This window comes from Castor canadensis, chromosome 14 (assembly GCF_047511655.1).
Source record: "Castor canadensis chromosome 14, mCasCan1.hap1v2, whole genome shotgun sequence".
NCBI classification, from domain to species: domain Eukaryota; kingdom Metazoa; phylum Chordata; class Mammalia; order Rodentia; family Castoridae; genus Castor; species Castor canadensis.
This window is the reverse complement of record NC_133399.1, coordinates 101137969-101155143: the sequence shown is the minus strand read 5'-3', so window position 1 is coordinate 101155143 and position 17175 is coordinate 101137969. Positions and strand designations below refer to the sequence as shown.

General features: G+C 50.2%; 1 protein-coding gene across 4 annotated transcripts in view; it reads left to right on the top strand.

The window, feature by feature from the left end:
* The window catches only part of Gfra2 (GDNF family receptor alpha 2), an 89891-nt gene that overhangs the window by 4422 nt on the left and 68294 nt on the right, over window positions 1–17175 (top strand). For 2 of the 4 annotated variants that reach the window (XM_074055123.1, XM_074055125.1), the window contains 2 exons: window positions 1448–1762; window positions 7588–7671. The exons of 1 other annotated variant lie outside the window; for it this stretch is intronic. In XM_074055123.1, coding sequence (XP_073911224.1) covers window positions 1448–1762; window positions 7588–7671 — 399 coding nt within the window. The remainder of the gene's footprint in view (window positions 1–1447; window positions 1763–7587; window positions 7672–17175) is intronic. One more of the 4 variants, XM_074055124.1, reaches the window with a different exon arrangement.

The window sequence follows — 17175 nt, the reverse complement described above, 5'->3', positions numbered from 1 at the left end:
CCAATGACCTAGGATTTTATTGTGTTTTAGAGCGAGAGACAGTGGAGGAAGTCTCTTAAATCATTCTTTGGGTCTTGGAAAAGGCAGTCGTGGCTCTGATCATGCGATAGGGCTTTTTTGGGGGCAGGATCTGGAGTTAGGTGCTTAGGAAGGGAGATGGGAAGATGTCCATGTTAGGAGGAAACAATTTTGGAAGCTTGGTTTTGAAAGGGTCAGACCATCCTCTTCCCGTGCTTTACCTGCGAATCTTCTAACCCCTCCCTTTTGAGGACACTGGGGGGCGTGGGTAAGAAGGGTGGGTTGTTGGGTCCTCTCCATCCGTTTTTGAAGTGAGACTCAATCAGTGAGGCAGGGCATGAAGAAGGGAAGCTCTTTCTTTTTTGTAATTGATTTATGATTTGGCTTTTGGAAGGAAGAACAAAATAAGAGAACAGAAGGAGAGAGAGAGAGTTTCAGGGGAGTATAAGGAAGAGAGGAAAGAAAGCCAAGTCACTCAAACAGAAAAGGTGATGAGATCTACTGAGAACAGAGCCCTTGGGAGACAGTAAGCAAGAGAAGCTGAGAGATGGAGACCTGGAGAGGCAGGTCGGAAGAGGGGAGGAGCAGATGGACAGATGGAGATGCTCACCTGGCTGGCATAATGCATTTCCTTTTGGAGGGTCTGGGGTGGAACTAGACCATGGCTGGCAAGTTTTCAGGTCTCTGGTGTGAAATTGGACTGGCAGGTGTGAAGGAACTGGGCCCGAAAGGGGCCTCTCTTCCCTCCTGGGCAACATTAGACTGTAGGCTTAGGCTTGTCTCTCACTGTCATCTTGGAAAGTCTAGCAACTCAGAATGAGGAGGCTAGGGACTGAAGGGGGGCTTTCCTGCCTAAGTAGGTGACCTGGGGCTGCCATCTGTATTCTTTGGACCTGGGTCTCTCTGGGGTGAGCTGTGGGGGTTGGACTCTAGGGTCTGTATAGGTCTCAGACAGGCTCTGAAAGTTAAAGACTTTCTGGTGCATTCAAAGCTAACACATGCCTTGAATGGGCTTCTAGCTGGAGCAGAGATTGGTAGGAGGCTTGGGTGAAAGATTCCCTTTCCCCTTGCCCCCCCCTCGCCCCTCGCCCCCTCGCCCCCTCAACCTTGCAGCTCCAGCTCTCTGCTGAGGCTGAGGCTATAACCGCCTGGCCTGTGATGTTCTTTCTTCTTGAGTGAGAAAGTCTTCCTGGCTCTGTCATGTTGTGCTCCTAGGCCCAGGGCCCACACTGAGAAGGAACGGAGTGCAAACGATAGAGCCCAGGGAGCATGGCAGCCTGAGTTAGCCTTTGGGTCCGAGTTGGCCTTGGTGTGCTTTGGTGTACAGTGGGTGTGACGCTCCCCGAAGGGCCCAAGCCCTGGGCCTAAATCTTGGGTCAGAGACTGTGGTGGCCCTCATTTATGCTTGTCTTCCCTCCCCACCACCCAGACGAAACCCTCCGCTCTTTGGCCAGCCCTTCCTCTCTGCAGGGCCCCGAGCTCCACGGCTGGCGTCCCCCAGTGGACTGTGTCCGGGCCAATGAGCTGTGCGCGGCCGAATCCAACTGCAGCTCCCGCTACCGCACGTTGCGGCAGTGCCTGGCGGGCCGGGACCGCAACACCATGCTGGCTAACAAGGAGTGCCAGGCAGCCCTGGAGGTCTTGCAGGAAAGTCCGCTGTACGACTGCCGCTGCAAGCGGGGCATGAAGAAGGAGCTGCAGTGTCTGCAGATCTACTGGAGCATCCACCTGGGGCTGACGGAGGGTAAGCCTGGGCCGGCCCCAAGGGAGGGTGGTGACTGCTGCGTGGTGGGTCCTGAGCTCAGGAAGGAGGACTCGATAGTGAGGTGACTTGCTTGGCCTGTTGTGTATGTCTGCATGAGGAAAAAAACCAAGGATAGAGGAAGGGGAAGTGATGGGTGGAGGAAGAGCAGGACAATGAGATGCAAGCAAGGGCAGGGTGAAGTGGTCTCTTCTCCAGGTGGATGGTCAGGTGAGATAGGAGAGAGGCTCATGCAGTGCGTGCAGTGAGTGCAGTGTGTGCAGTGCGTGCAGAGCCCGGTTGCCCAGAGAAACCAGCCCCTGCCATGCGGCAGCCCTGTCCCCTAGAGCTGATTCCAGAGCCTTGCTCTCAGGAGGCCTGCACATCACGTGACTTCCAACCCCATGGCTGAGGCAGGGTGTGGACAGCAGATCCCATGTCCCTTGTCAAGCCTGCCTCAAGCCAGAAGCAGAATCCAATAGCTCTGTCTCAAAGGACACTGTATTCTCCCCTACTCCAGACTGGGGTTTTGGGGATTTGCATATACTTTATAAAGGTTGTCTATCTTGGCTGGATGTTCATTTATTAATCCAACAAATGAATGTCCGGTATTGCAGCTGGTGTTAGGTAGTTGCAGTTATAAGCTGGTGCAGCCTCTACCTTCCTGGAGCTCATAGTCTCTGGTAGAGTGCTGTACATAGAGGGCTTCTTCATTTGGTGGCAAAAGTGCTGTGAGGGGAAGGCACAGGTGCAGTGGTAGCACCTCAGAGCATCTAACCCCTGTCACAAAAATCTTTTTTTGTTTTGGCAGTATTGAGGTTTGAATTCAGGGACTCTGTGCTAGCTAGGCTGACACTCTACCATGCGAGCCACACCCCCAGCCTTTTTGCTTTATTTTTTCAGATAGGGTCTTGCTTTTGCCCTCAGTTGATCTCAGACCTCAGATCCTCCTACCCTCCCCTTCAGAGTAGCTAGGATTATGGTGTGAACTATGCCCACTTCTTCTTTGAGATAGGGTGTCTTTAGCATTTTGCCCAGGCTAGCGTCAAATTGTTAAGAAGTCTAAAGAGCCTTCCTGAGGAGGCAGCCTCCAGGCCGAGACTGAGAGTCAGAGTTAGAAAGGTGAGGGGTGTGGGAAGAGTGGGGAGGTGGAAGGGGTGGCATGGGCAGGGTGGGGAGAATTTGGAGGGTGGGCAGTCAAGGTGGGGAGCACAGGGAGCCCGAAAGACTTTAAGGGAGTTGATCAGATGCTTCAGAAGAATGGTCATGTGGTTCCAGTGGAGAGAGTCTCTTGTAGGACTGTCCAGAAGCCATCACTGTGGGATAGCCCAGGAATAATAATGACGGGAACAGAACAGTGGCAAGAACAGGGATGATAGATGTAGCGGCTTTCAGAAGGTAGAATCTGCAGGTCTTGGTGGCTGATTGCCTGTGAGAGGAGGAGGGAAAAAAGTGATTAAGGAGGCCACCTAGCTTCCTGTCTCCACTGGGTGGTGATGGGCTGGTTAGAAGCAGCAGTCAAGGCTTTAAGTAAGAGGATGATGAATTTATTTGGGGGCACATGCCTGTCATTGATTGTGTTCTACTGACATGCAGTTCTGGAGTGCTAGGGAGGAAGTGAGTTTGGAAAGAGAGGCTTCAAACTGGGCATCAGCCTGTGGGTGGGAACCAGAGCTAAGGGAGTGTGTGTAATCACGGGAGTTGGCAGCCACAGAGCTCGTGGACCACCAAAATTAAAGGATGGGCAAGGGAAGGGAGTCCTTTCAGGGCAATGGAGAAGGCTCCAAGAGAGAAGTCTGAGGTATGCTCGGGAAACAGGTAGATAGCAGGAAGGATGGTTAACAGTGCAGTATTTCGGGTCAAGCAAGAGAAAGACTGAGGTGCCCCCACTTCCCTTGGGGTGAGCTTCTTAGGTGGCTTCTGGGACCAGGAGCCTGGTGAGGGAGTGTATGGGATCTAGAGGGTTGGATTTAATGAATATGCACAATTTTTCTGAGGATTTTGATATGAAGAGGAGAGAACAGATAATAACATTTTATTTTTTAAAGATGGGAGAGGGTGGAACAGTCTAAATTCAGGGGTAGGACTGTAGTGATGGAGTTGCTGGGAGAAGAGAACAAAGTTCTTTATGTGCTGGTGCCCCTGGGAGAGGGCAGGAGGTAGGCCCAGGGTCAGGGTGGGGGACTAGGTTGGATCAGAGAGGAGCTTCCTCTAGGATGCTAGAAGTGAAGGAGGGTTTCAGCTGCAGGTGTGGAGACTGAAGAGAGAGAGATCCCTGAGCAGTTGCCAGGATGGCTCAAATATGCTCTGAAAATAGTAGGAAGTGTGTGTAGTTATTAATAGTATTATTGCCATTAATAACATCAGGCAGCCGCCTCTTGCAAGCAATCTTGATTCCTGGAGCTAGAAGAAGCCAAGAAGGAAGGACACATACACTTGGCCCTACATGGGACAAAGACCTGTTCACCCAGAGTTTGCTTGCATGTATAAGCAAAGATAGATCCAGGGGGCAGTTTTGCTTTCTGTTTTCTTCTGAGAGCAACTGATTGGGTGGACTTGCTGGGGCCACAAGTGAACAAGTGAGGGGACAGAAGAACTGCCACTAGAAGAGCTAGTGACCTTTTAGCACCGGCAGCCCTGCCATCTCAGTAGCCCCTTTGGCATCACTGCTTAAGCGTGTAGGAGGACCGTAATGAGAGACAGGCGTTTCTCATTTTCCTGAGAGCAGGGCTTGTGATGTGTGTGCATTTACTGCGTGCCTGCAGAGTTTTCAGGGCCCCTTTAGACCTGGAATGCCTCACTGACCATGGCTGTCTTTGGTTCTGAGCCTTGAGATGATCTGTTTGTTCATTTACTCAACAACCATCTGTTAAGCACCTACTTTGTGTCTCAGAGGGTAGCAGCACTGCAGAAACCCCAGTCCCTGTGCTGCTCATCTGCAGACTGGGAGACTTTCCCCTGGGTCCTATCCAGAAGAGCATCCCAGCTTATCCTTTTCTGCAGAAGCTTGTTCGTCTCCCCAGGGATTCCATCTTCTCCTTAGGTCTGGGGGTTGGAGACCTTCTGTCAGGGCTGATTGGGGAAGTCAGGAGGCCTTTGAATGACAGGCCAAGTCCTTGTGACTGGCAGGGTCTACCTGAGAGTTAATTATTCACACTGAGATGGAGCTGTCTCCCTGGGGAGGCTGCAGGTACCGCCTCCCTGCTCCTTAATGACACTTAATGGCCCAGCTGGGCCTGTGGCTGAGGGGAGGGCGAGACCCGCTGGGAGAGGAGAGGTGGGAAGGAGAGGTGTGTGTAGGATTGGACTTTCCTTCCATTCTTTGCGTCTCCTCAGCCCCGCACGTGGGAGTGATTCACCCTGGCCTTTGCTCTACCTTCTCCCTCCATCCAAGGCTGAGCTCACTGCATGGCTGAGGCCTTCTGTCTGTGAACAGAGCTGGGGTGGCAGTGGAGGAAGAGAAGACAGCTGTGGCAGATATGTGGCTTCTGAAGTGATAACCACTGAGCTCTTGGAGTCAGACTGTAAAGGGCCTGGGTATTGCTGGGGCCCACTCCTTATTCTGCAGGGAAGCTGAGGCATAGAGAGGTGGGATGGCTGTTTGGGGCACACAGCAAGCTGGTGACATAATCCAGGCTCAGACCTGGGGTACTGAACCTCTTCCCACTGCCTTGGGGGTGATCCCATGCCTGGGTTTCCTTCTGTCATTACCACCTCCAGTATTTACACAGTGGGGCTGTCACTATTGGCTGCATGGGATTTGAAGCCAGGTTTCCTGCCTTCAGCAAAGGTCTGCAGGGCACGGATTCTTTGAGAGTGAAGAGAGCCTCTCTCATGTGTTGGTTCCCAAGATATGACATCCTGGATCTGACTTCAGTGGCCCAGGCCTGAGATTTCTTGGTGCATTCAGCTACAGGGACAGACTACTTAAATAAATGGACTTAGAGAGGGTGGTCCCCAACCCCCTTTAGGCAATGGCACTGGTTGAACCATGCAGTTGGGAAGGACAGGCTCTGCCCCGGGGGAGCAGTCTAGTCAGCAGCAGACCTTTGCTTCTGCAGGAAGTAACAGATAGCACTTGGGAGGTGGAGATAGGAAGGATCAAGGTTTGAGGCCAGTTCAGGCAAAAAATTAGTAAGGCACCATCTTGATTATAAATCTGGTTGTGGTGGTTCATACCTGCCATCTCGGATATGTAGGAGGCTGTAAGTAGGAAGACTGAGGTCTGAGACTGGCCACGGGGAAAAATGTGCAATCCTACCTTAAAAGTAACTAAAGCAAAAAAAAAAAAAAAAAAAAAAAAAAGCTCAAGTGGTAGAACTCCTTCCTAGCAAGTGCAAGACTCTGAGTTCAAACCCCAGTATGGCATTAAAAAAGAGTTTCAAGAACACTGCTGTTTTGGGAAGAGTGTTTAGGATCGAAGCACTGGGCCCTGAAGCCACCTGCTAGGGTCGGAAACCTGGCTCTTCACTTTCCGGCTGTATGGCATTAAGTTGCTTTGGGCAAGTTCCTTGATGTTGCCCTTTCTCATTGTCAGCACAGTAGAGGAACCATCGTGTCTAGCTCACAGAGCAGTGAAGAGGATGGAGTGAGTTAATTCATCTAGCGCTTGCTCCATGTGTGGACACATGGAACACACAGTGCAATCTTTACCATAGAAGTGATTCCTGGGCCCGATACATAGCAATGGCTTGGGGACCCCACCACCAGGAGGGGTAGCTCAGCAGCTGGACTCTGCTCCATGGACCAGCACAGGGCTAGCTGCATCTCTAGGCCTTGTTAATGGTGGCCTTCTGGGCTGGCTGAAGGCACCTCCTGCAGGGTCATTCCCAGGCCCCTCTTCTGGGGAGTTCATGCTTTCCTATAGGTGGCACCATGGATGGTGCCCACTTGGGCTCTCTGTAGGCAGGGGTGTCTGCCAAAGGTGCGAGGCCCTGGTGTATGGGAAATCAATGAAGGAGGCTGTAGGTCACCCCATATCAGCCCCGCCCCCTGACCACACATGCAGTCTGAGTGAGCATGCATTGATTTATCCTCACTGGCCAGGTCTCCTGAGGATATTTCCTTGTCAGAGGGCATGGGATTCTTGATTAGGTGGTGGGGGTCTCCAGAGCAGCCCAGTGCCATTTATCTCCTGTCATTTACTTGCTTGTCCATTCATGAGCCTCTGATGCACCCCAAAGTCCCAAGGAAAGGTTTGGGAAATGGCAGGTGGTGGGGAGGTCAGGGGAACCTGTGAGAAAGGGAATCAGGCAGATGGGAGCAGAGGTCCAGGCCTCCCACTCTGTGATCTTCAGTACTTCTAGCCAGATTCTACTGGTGACATCACAGGAAGGAAGAGGAAATTCTGTCCTCCTGAGTGACCTGGGCAGAGCCAACATGGAATGAGGGCTACAAGACCAGAATCTAGCACTAACTCTGACATGAGAAGTTGTGTGACTTCTGTCAGATGACTTCACCTCTCTGGGCCATCTCAGAGCCCTATCTTGTGACATGAATAAGTTGTATGGAATGATTGTTTGGGACTGGGAAGGGGGGCAGCCAGGGCTTCAGATCCTATGACTTGGGCCTGTCCCACCTCTCTGTCTGTTCCAGACACATTTGGAAGTCCTTTTTGAGAGGGCTGATCATTCAGGGAAGTCACACAGAAATAGCTTGACCATGTGAAATGCTGAATGTTTCATTCCTAACTTTCACTCTGGGAAGGACTGCTCTCTCTGACTTCCTCGATGGCAAAGGCACAATAGTGGAACTTTCTTGAGCAGTCACTGCATGCTGGGAGAGCTCTGATGGGAGAAGCCCATGTCTGATGTCCGTCTCTCTTCCAGGTGAGGAGTTCTATGAAGCCTCACCCTACGAGCCGGTGACCTCCCGCCTCTCAGACATCTTCAGGCTTGCTTCAATCTTCTCAGGTAAGTAGCCCTAGCTGGGACTTGTCCCATTATCTTCTCGTCCCTGTGGCATGATCCAGGCAGCTCTGGACCTGGACTTTTGATACTCTGGGCTTCTGTTGGCTCTGCCTCTCACCAATGTGTCCCTTACAATTTCTGAGCATCTGACGCTGACCTGTAAAGAAGGAGACCTTATGGCTTCCCTCCTCAGTAGTCTGGAGGACCATGATGGCTGTGAAGGATAGATCTTGAATCTGAAACCTGCTATCACTTCCCTTTTTGTCACCTCTCTTTCCCTCATTCCCTCTTTCCAGTTCCCTGGCTCTTCTCTTTGGTCAGGTTGCTTAACTTCTCTGTGCCTCAGTTTCCTCAGTTGTGAAGCAGGGAGAATAACAGCAGCTATTGCATTGAATGGTTGTAAGGTCTAAATGAGTCCGTGGTCATGAAGCACGTGGTGTGGTGCAGGACTTTCGTGAGCATTCCAGAAATGCTCGTGTTAGCTGTGGTTGTTGGTATAGATTGAGCATGCTTAATCCAAAAGTCCTAAATCTGAAATGCTCCATAATCCCAAAATTTTTGAGCAATGATTTGACACCACAGTGGAAAATTCCATACTTGATCTCAATGCAGATACACTAAAAGTACTATGTAGAATTACTTTCAGGCTGTGTGTATCAGGTATATATGAAACACATTTTGTGTTTGGGTTCCATTTCTAAGATATCTCACTATATATATGCAAATATCCGTACTTTTGGTCCTGAACATTTCAGAAGATGAGGTTACCACTATCCAGCCTTCTCTGGGTTTCCTTCCTCTTCTTGAACTACAGAGGGAGGGAGGCATCTGAGGGGGAGTTTCCAGCCTGGGCTGCTTCCCCATCCTGGCCTGCCCTGGGGAGTGGGAAGTACCATGTAGGGCACTTGCTTTGCCTGCTGGGTCCATATGTTGGAGCCAAATGAACATTGTTGACCTTTCTTCTGGGCCTTGATCTCTCTGGCATTTTGGAGGTTCTAGGCCCAAGTCAGGCACTGGGGAGGGGTTTCCTGTCTTTCAGGAGCCACCATTCACCAGTGGGTGAATGGCTAGGCTGGCTAGAGTGGGGCTTATTCTCAGGGATCTCTGTGAACAGGGATGGGGCTGCTTGTAACAGGTCCAGGCTTGTAAGTAGTTTTGCTAGTCTTTGGTGCCTTCTGAGGTCCCCGTTTCTCTAAACTAAGCTTTCTCAATAGCAAAATGGTGACACTTTAGCCTGGGCAATTTTTTCTTGTGGAAAGAACCATCCTGTGCATTGTTGAATGTTTAGCATTATCCCTGGTCTCTACCCACAAGATGCACTAGCATGTCCCCAAGTTGTGACAACCAAAAAATGTTTCCAGACATTACCAAATGTCCCCTGTTGTGGGGGGGAGCATAGTCATTTCTGGTTGAGAACCACTGCTCCAAATTGTGAACTAGGGAGACCCTGAGCCCTTTTAAATGAGGGATTCTCTAGGACAACGTTTCCTAACTATTTTTTTATTCCCTGTCCCACGAGAGTGGGACAGACCATGTTGGGTTCTTGCTTTGCCCGCAATTAATTAAATTCTCCCAACTAGAGAAAAAATTAAATACCAAGAAATAAAATTTTTTCATTGAGGGTTGAGTTTTGGATGACTACAAACCATTGTGACATTTACTTGTTTTTCTGCCCACCTAAGGACCTTGTTCCCTTGAGACAACTCTCTCCCTTCCATGGAGAATGTCTAGTCTATGTTATTGAGACAGGGATGGTATGCATGTCTCTGGTGGGAGAAATTCTGCACTCCCATGAGAGGGGAGACACAGTCCCCTGTGTAATTCACCTTTCTGCCTCCCTAACACATACATGAGGGAAAGACTTTCTTTGGCTCACAGTTTTAGACCATGATTGGTTGGTCCTGTTGCTTTGACACATTGTGGCAGGAGTAGGTGATGGAATGAAATCATTCACCTTGTGGCTGGGAAGTGAAATATAAGGAAGAGGAAGAGACCTGGATCCCAACATCCTCTTCAAGGGCACACCCCCAGGTGACCTAAGGCCCTCCTTCTGGGCCTTACTTCTTAAAGTCTCCACCACTTTCCAATAGTGCTAAATTGGGGACCAGGCCTTTAAAACATAGGTCTTTTGGAAGACATTTAAGATCCAAACTATAGTAGCTGGACAGTGGCCATGGCCTTGGGCCCTGGTGGTGGTTGGTGATGGTAGGGAGACCTCAAAGCTGATCAGTTATGTTGAGCACCCTTCCCTTGGCTCCCATGATTATAAAACCCCCAATGGGATACTAGAAGAGGCATTGAGCTCAGGCTCCCATCCTAGTTCCTCTTGTGGGTATGATGATAGCTCTCTGATTAATCTTGCTCATCCACTGAGGCTGGGATAGATGATGGACTGACTGACATTCTGATTCTCACATTTCTGGTTACTTTGGAATAGAAATCTGCATTGGATTGGTTCTTTTGAGACAATGCCCTGGGGCTCAAATGCAGAATGAGAACACTGTTGGCATATATGTGCTATGGTGGTATGCTATGGGGTCCCCAGGCACCCTTGTCCCACTCTATCTATTGCTCAGGTAACAGCTGATGATTCCAGTGTGGGCAGGTGCCACTGGATTTACTCCAGTAAATAAATACCTTTGGTTTGCTCTGTGGATGCTGAGGTCCTCACCTTAACCCAGGCCCCTAACTGCTTCCTGGACTCAATGCTTAAGTATCTTCCCAGTAGAAAATCTTTACCTAATGGACTTGACACTCTATGGCACAAGGATGTTGACAAGACAAATGAGAAAATTACTGGATGCACAGCTCACCGAATGAGCCTCCTGTTACCTGCTGTCCAGTGATAACTGGACTCTACAATGCTCTGAATCTCTGTGCTCCAGACTACTCCCCACCACCAGGGCCAGACTTTGGGGACTGGGATGGTCCCTCCTCTGTTGAATCTGCTCCACCCAGAGCAGGCTTAGGATTGGGTTGGGCACAGCTGGTAGGGGCAGTGCTGGCTCCACCACTAAGAAACCAAGTAGGCCATTGTAGGGAGTGCAGCAAAAAGAAGTCAGGCGACTGCATCCTGCACCACTACTTTGGGCTTAGGAGGCTGTATCCTATAGTGTTGCATGCAATTGGCAGGAAACCACTCCCCACTTTTCATGCCCGTGCCTTGCTAGATGTAGCATCTCTACCATCTCTGTGTGGGGATTGCAGCCTCTTTGGGGCTCACTGTCCCCAGCTAGGGTGTCAGGGCAGAAGGCTGTTGTATCTTTGGGACCCAATTCCCTTTATCTCTTTACATGTTCTGTTTATGACTTGGGACCATTTTATAGGGGCCTCCGGGGTATGTGTTCTTCTTCATCTCTTACCTTCTCTCTAGTTGGGGTTCTTGGCAAGTCCTACTGCAATTTGGTAGGGAAGGAAAGCTGCCAGGAGTTCTATAACACCTTCTGCTGCCCAGATGCTCCAGAGAGGGTGTGCTTTGTCCTCCCCTCTTCTCTTCCTAGTTACACCTGACAGGCCCTGGGTTCAGCAGTTTGACCCTGCCCTGAGACAGGGATGTTGGAAGCATTGAATGTCCCGCATCTAACATGGAAGATAGATTTCATGTCCTGTTTCTTGCAATTCAAGCCATCCTTGAAAACATGAAATAACATTTAAGGGGATACCTGGTGCATGGGAAAAACATGGGCCTTGAGCCTGACAGTGTTAGTCAGTTTTCTACTGCTGTGACAACATACCTGAGGTAAACAACTTACCTCATGATGGCCAGGAAGCAAAAAGCACAAGAGGCAGGGGCCATGGGTCCCGACAATACTTCAAGAACATGCCCCCAGTGACCTAACTTCTTCCCACTAGGCTCTACCTCCTAATGGTTCACCACTTCCTAATAGTGTTACTAGCCAGGGTCCAAACCATCACCACATGAGTCTCTGGGGGATATTTAAGATCCAAATCGGAACAGGTGTGTGATGTTGGGCCTTACTGTGGCCTTTTTGGCCTGTGATTCCTATGCTTGTAAGACAGGCATGTGCTACCTACCTGCTACCTACTGCCTGGGTTAGTGAAGAGGCTTCCATGAGACTGGTCATAGGCTGTGTGCCTGCTGCAATTGGAGACCAAGCCAACCTTGGCAATTGCTTATCATCCTTCTGCCTGACGTGTAGTGGAGGGGGGAGGTCATCTAGAGAGCATGCAGAGGTCCAGGAGCTGAAGTTGAGTGACTCCTCTATCCCCAGGCCTCTGTGACCTTAAAGCTGAGAAGATAGGAGAGGGCAGAAAAGGCAGAAAATAAAGAAAAGAGCTTTTAGGCAGAGAGGAATGAAGTTCCTGGAGGGTGATCTGGAGTCAGCTGGGGTATGGGCCTCAGTGGAGTTTGAGAAGTGGCTGAATATCAATGTGGGGATAAAAAGGACTGGATGGGACTGTAGAGGTGGCCCTCACAGCCGTTCAGGCCATGCCTAAGGGAGAAGCAATGAGCAGATGACCTTGGCTGTCATTGGGCACTGTCTCAATATTCTGGGTGAGAAGCCTGCCTTGGCATCTCGTGCAAGTGTTGCTTGAGGCACAGCAAGAAGCAGGTTTATGGAGTGCATCATTTTCTTTTCTGTAGCTGGAAAGGAACTTAGGGATTATGTAGGCCCATCCCTTCATCTGACAGTAAAGGAAACTGAGGCCCAGAAAGAAGGGACAGCTGTAAACCAGGGTTCAAGTCTTGATTTCAGCTCTGCCCAGGGTGTATCTTAGACAAATGCTTCATATCTAAGCCCCAGTTTCCTCTTGCCCAACATTAGGCTGGCAGAAACACCTATCTTCTAGGATTTTTGCAAGGATTAAATGAGACAATGCAGGAAAATGCTTGGTCCATGCCTGACATGTTGCATGAAAATATGTTAGCTATTTAAAAATTATCATGGAGTGATTTCTTCAAGGTCAGATGGCAGATGGTGGCAAAGTCGGCCTAGGTGGCATTTGGGAAATGGTTGCATGCTTCTTGGTGACTTGACACCATGAATAGTGTTTAATGGGAGCTGAAGTAAGGTCACTAGGAAATTTTTTAGATGATAGGGGGACCCTGGGGCTCAGTGAGATTCTCTGACAGTAAATAGCCTTCTGTGACTGGGTGGGGACAGGTGGAGGCTGGCAGGAGTCCTTGGCTTTGTGGCCTTTTGTGGCTTGGAGGTAGAAGTTGGCAGTGTCTCTGGCCCAGAAACCATCTAGTAAGCTTTCTTGAATGGAGCCCCGGGACATTCTTGCTGGAGGACCCAATGATCTCTTTCTTGGGAGCTCAGGAGAGAAGAGACCTAATGCTCTAGTCCTACCCCTTGCCAAGAAGCCTTGTATATGGCCCCAAGAGGTGAACGCCACCCTTGCTCTCTTGTCATGGCATGGTTTCATCATGGTGTTCATCCCCACATGTTGGGCATGTGCAGTTGTGGTGCTGGTCTCTCTGTGTCTGGTGTGTACATTCCTTTTTGTACCGCTAGCACTGTGCTTTGTACCTAATACACATCCACAGAGGGTTCTGGAGTATAGGGTGGGACATGGACTTTGAGGCTGGCTCATCCTAGTCTTGAATCCTGGCCTTTTCCTACTAGCTACATAGCTATGTGACCTAGGGCCACTTGACGCCCCCTCCCCAGCCTCATTTCTCTCATTTGTAAATGCAGCAGTTCAGCTGACCTACAAGGACTGGTGATGACATGGGCAACTCCTCACATGGTACCTGGCTTGCCCTGGACACCTGCTTGGTGTGCAGTAGTACCTGGGATGGTGATCATTGGTGTCACTTTCTGGAGATTGGAGAGAGTGAATGGCCTAGTGGGAGTGTTCAGTCTGCCCAGGAAAAGGCAACTGAGAAGTCCAAGTGATTGTGAAATGTCACACCTTAGGAGTTCAGAGGTGTGGAGATGCAGTAGACCCTTCTGAAGCCCAGGAAGTACTGGAAGAAGAGGACCTGGACCTGAAATGAACACCATTTTGTTCAGGCCATATAGAGTGTGAGGCGGAGACAGCACAGACCACTGTAGTACAATGTCATACTCATGTTCTTACCATCCAGGAGGCTATGCAGACACCCACTGGGACATCCTATAGATGGTGAATTGCCTGTGTGGGGCAGACCAAGTGCTGCCTCAAGAGTTTGGGGGAGGCAGAGCCTGGGGAAATCAGAGAAGCCTTGGAAGAGGAGGAAGTGGGACCTGGAAATGACATTTCTGGCCGCAACATGACTGGGAGACTGGACTGAGCTTGTTTTGATGAGGAGACCCCATGTCATCTGAGCCTGGTGAACTCAGGGGACATTGAATATTGACTATTGTGGTAGGTAGGGGAATGGTCTCTCTGGAGTGTCCTTCCTTATGGCTCCTGCCCCGGACTTCTCCATGACAGAGTTCTGGATGACTGCCTGGTCGGGGCAAGGTCCCATGGGACCCTCCCTTGAATGGAGGAGGGACTTATCCCTGGGTGCAAGAGTCAGCTCCCTATAAAGCGCATCTCAGAAACCCTAAAGGGACTGGAGGAAGATGGGGGCCTAGCTAAGCTAGGAAAGCCCCTGCCATCCCTGACCTGCCCCCCTCCAACTTCCCTGCCCATGGGGGAGGCTGGTGTGGAGCTTTGCCCCTACAGCCCCTTCTCCTGGGTTGTGCAGAGAGATGGGGAGAGCCAGTGTTATCATCCAGGAGGCCAGGCTGTGGCTGTCCGGCAGCCGTGGGGATGGGGGATGTGGGTGGGCAGAAGGAGCTAGAGGAGCAGGCAGCCTCTCACCCTGCCCCCCTTCATGGTGGCTCAGGCGATAAACTGCTTATCCTTAGGTTGTCTCCCTGAGCCGAATGCAGAAGTGTGTTATTTAAATTTCAAAATCACATTCTTTTTCTAACAGCTGTCAGAGTCTCTGAGTGTCAACGAAAATTGGGCTTTAGCTGCATCTCTGTCACCTCTTTCACACCCTTCCTCTTTCAGGGAGAACTCCTCTGCTGGCCAAGGGGAGAAGGCTTGGGGGAGGGGACCATGGGATCTGGGGAGCTGAGGCCAAGTGACCAGTGGCTGTTCAGTGCTGATGGGTAGCTGGAACCCACAGAGAGGGAGTTAGCTTCCCACCCAGGACTGATGGAGCTGGAGAGAGCTGCATCCCCCTCTTCTGTTTCCATTTCCTCTCTCCTGTAAAAGACAGGGACCTCGGGCTCCTGTCAGCAGGTAGAAGGATTTTGTTACACTAAGGCATGAGCAGGGTGTTGGTGACTTCATCTTTGGTTGCCTGTGTGTCTAAGGAAGAAATTGCTAGGGAAAAAAAAAAGGACCAGCAGAGAATAAATTTAACCCCAAAGAAAGGCTTCCTAATGGTAGAATTTCAGGTGCTGTGGTTGGGGTGTGATTTCTTTTGGGAATGAGGGTATTTTCTGATACACTTCTGCCACCTGCTTGCTTTTCCTTCTGTGTATGACAGGCTCTGCTGGCAGCTGGCTGTGGGGCTGTTCTTGGCTGGACCCTTCCTGCCTTTCCCAGCAGGATTCTGCACTCCCAAGCAGGCTCCTAGCTTAGCTATTAATGGCACCCACTCGAGTTTATCCAAAGAGAAAGTTGGGTGTGTATGACGTGAGTCCCCGCACTGGAACTCCCTTCCCCAGCTTGTCTGTTCATGTGCTCCTGTAACTCCATGGTGTGCTGGGAAAGGACCACAGCAAAGAGAGGGGTCAGTGGGGGGGGTGAAGAGTATAGTGTGTAGCAGGGGAGGGAGAGCATTCATGGTGTATGTGTCGGTGATTTGTGCATGAGGTCATGTGTGTGTGGTAGATGTGGCAGGGATGTGTAGATGGCGGTATGTGTGTGTGGGCCAATTTGTGTATATATGTGTTGTGTGTTTGGAGGTGTGTGTCAGTGTGCTTGTGAGGTGGTGTGTGTCAGTTATGTGGCATGTATACAACTAATTGTGTTTCAGGGTGAATATGGGGTTTTGTGTCATTGTATGTGGGGGTGGCCTGTGTGTAAGGTGATGTGTGTATGCATGGGGTTGTTCTTGCATGTGGGTGGTGTGTGGGAGAGTGGTTGTGGATTTGGGGCAGAAAGGGGGCTGGTAGAGGTGGGAGCCATGTGCTCTCCTGGTCACAACAGAATCTAACCTGTCGGGGCTCAGGGAGCAAGCATTCCGCTCAGCTTCCTTTGTGGTTTCTTTGGAATGCTCTGGGAGGAGTGGTCTAGGGATGAACACTGGGAAGTGTTAGATAATGGAAAAGCCATGTGGTCCCACAAAATACTGAGAGGACTTAAATTTGTGTGTATGATTTGGGGTATCCTAGTCTGGAGGCTGTTTCCATGAGCTCTGGATGCTCAGGTGCCCTCTCTGCAGGAGAAATTCATCCCCACATGTTCTCTGAGCATCTTTCCTATGCCAGGTCCTGATCCAGGTGTTGAGGATGCATCAGTAACAGAAACAAAGGAAGCTTTGCTCTTAGGGAACTCATGCTCATTAGAAGAGATGGAGGAAAGTAGAAAACAAGCCAAGGAACAAATTCACAAGAAAAATATAAGATTGTGATGAATGCAAGCAGAGATTAAAATAGGATGATGGTGTGAGGTGACTGGGAATGCCCAACTCTGACTCACAAAAAGGGCTGGCATGAGGAGATCAGGGGATTGGCAAGGTTGGAACAGGTTGGGGAAGACCCTAGGTGTGGACCCACATGTGGAGGTGGGACCTTTGGAGGGCCACGTGGCTGCAACCCCTGAGGGTGATGGAGATGGTAGTATGGTGGGGGAAGGGTGATGAGGCAGACAGGGCCAGTCATTGAGCTGCTGCAGGTGGTTTGGAGTTGGGATTTTATTTCAAGAGTGAGGAAAGAAAGCATTGGGGGATTTTGGACAGTTGAACAGCACAGTATGACTTATGCATTTGAAAGAAGCTTGTGATATGGGAGAACAGGTCATGGGGAGGAAGAGGACACGGACAAGGGTGGTAGTAGCGGGGTCTGCTAAAAGGTTCAGGTAGGAGACATTCATAGGAGAGATGGGAAGAATGCACAAGGTTGGGATAAGATCTTGTAGTGGAGTTGAGAGGATGTAGAGGCGGACTATTGATAACTCTCATATTTTTGGCTTGAACAATGATGCTGCCATTTACTAAGATGGAGAAGATGGGGAGAGGGACAGACTGGCAGTAAGGTGGGCAGAAGTCAAGAGTTCAGTTTTGGCCAAGTTAGGCTTGAGATGCTAAGTAGACCTGTACCTGGAAATGCCAAGGTCAGAGTGGATATATATATAGACAGTCATTAGCATTTAGATGGTGTTTTAAGCCTTGGAAGCATGAGATCACCAAGAGAGAGTGCATAGTCAGAGAAGAGGTCAAGGCTGGGGGTCTCTAAACAAAGAACTGAGATGAGGGCCAGAGAAGAAGGGGTGTCTAGGGAGCTGAGGCAGGCATGGGTGTCCAGAAAGAGGAACTGATAACCATGCTGGTGCAGCTGAAGGTCAAGCAAGAGATGCTTAGAGGAGTGACCATCTGACTTGGCCACATGTAGT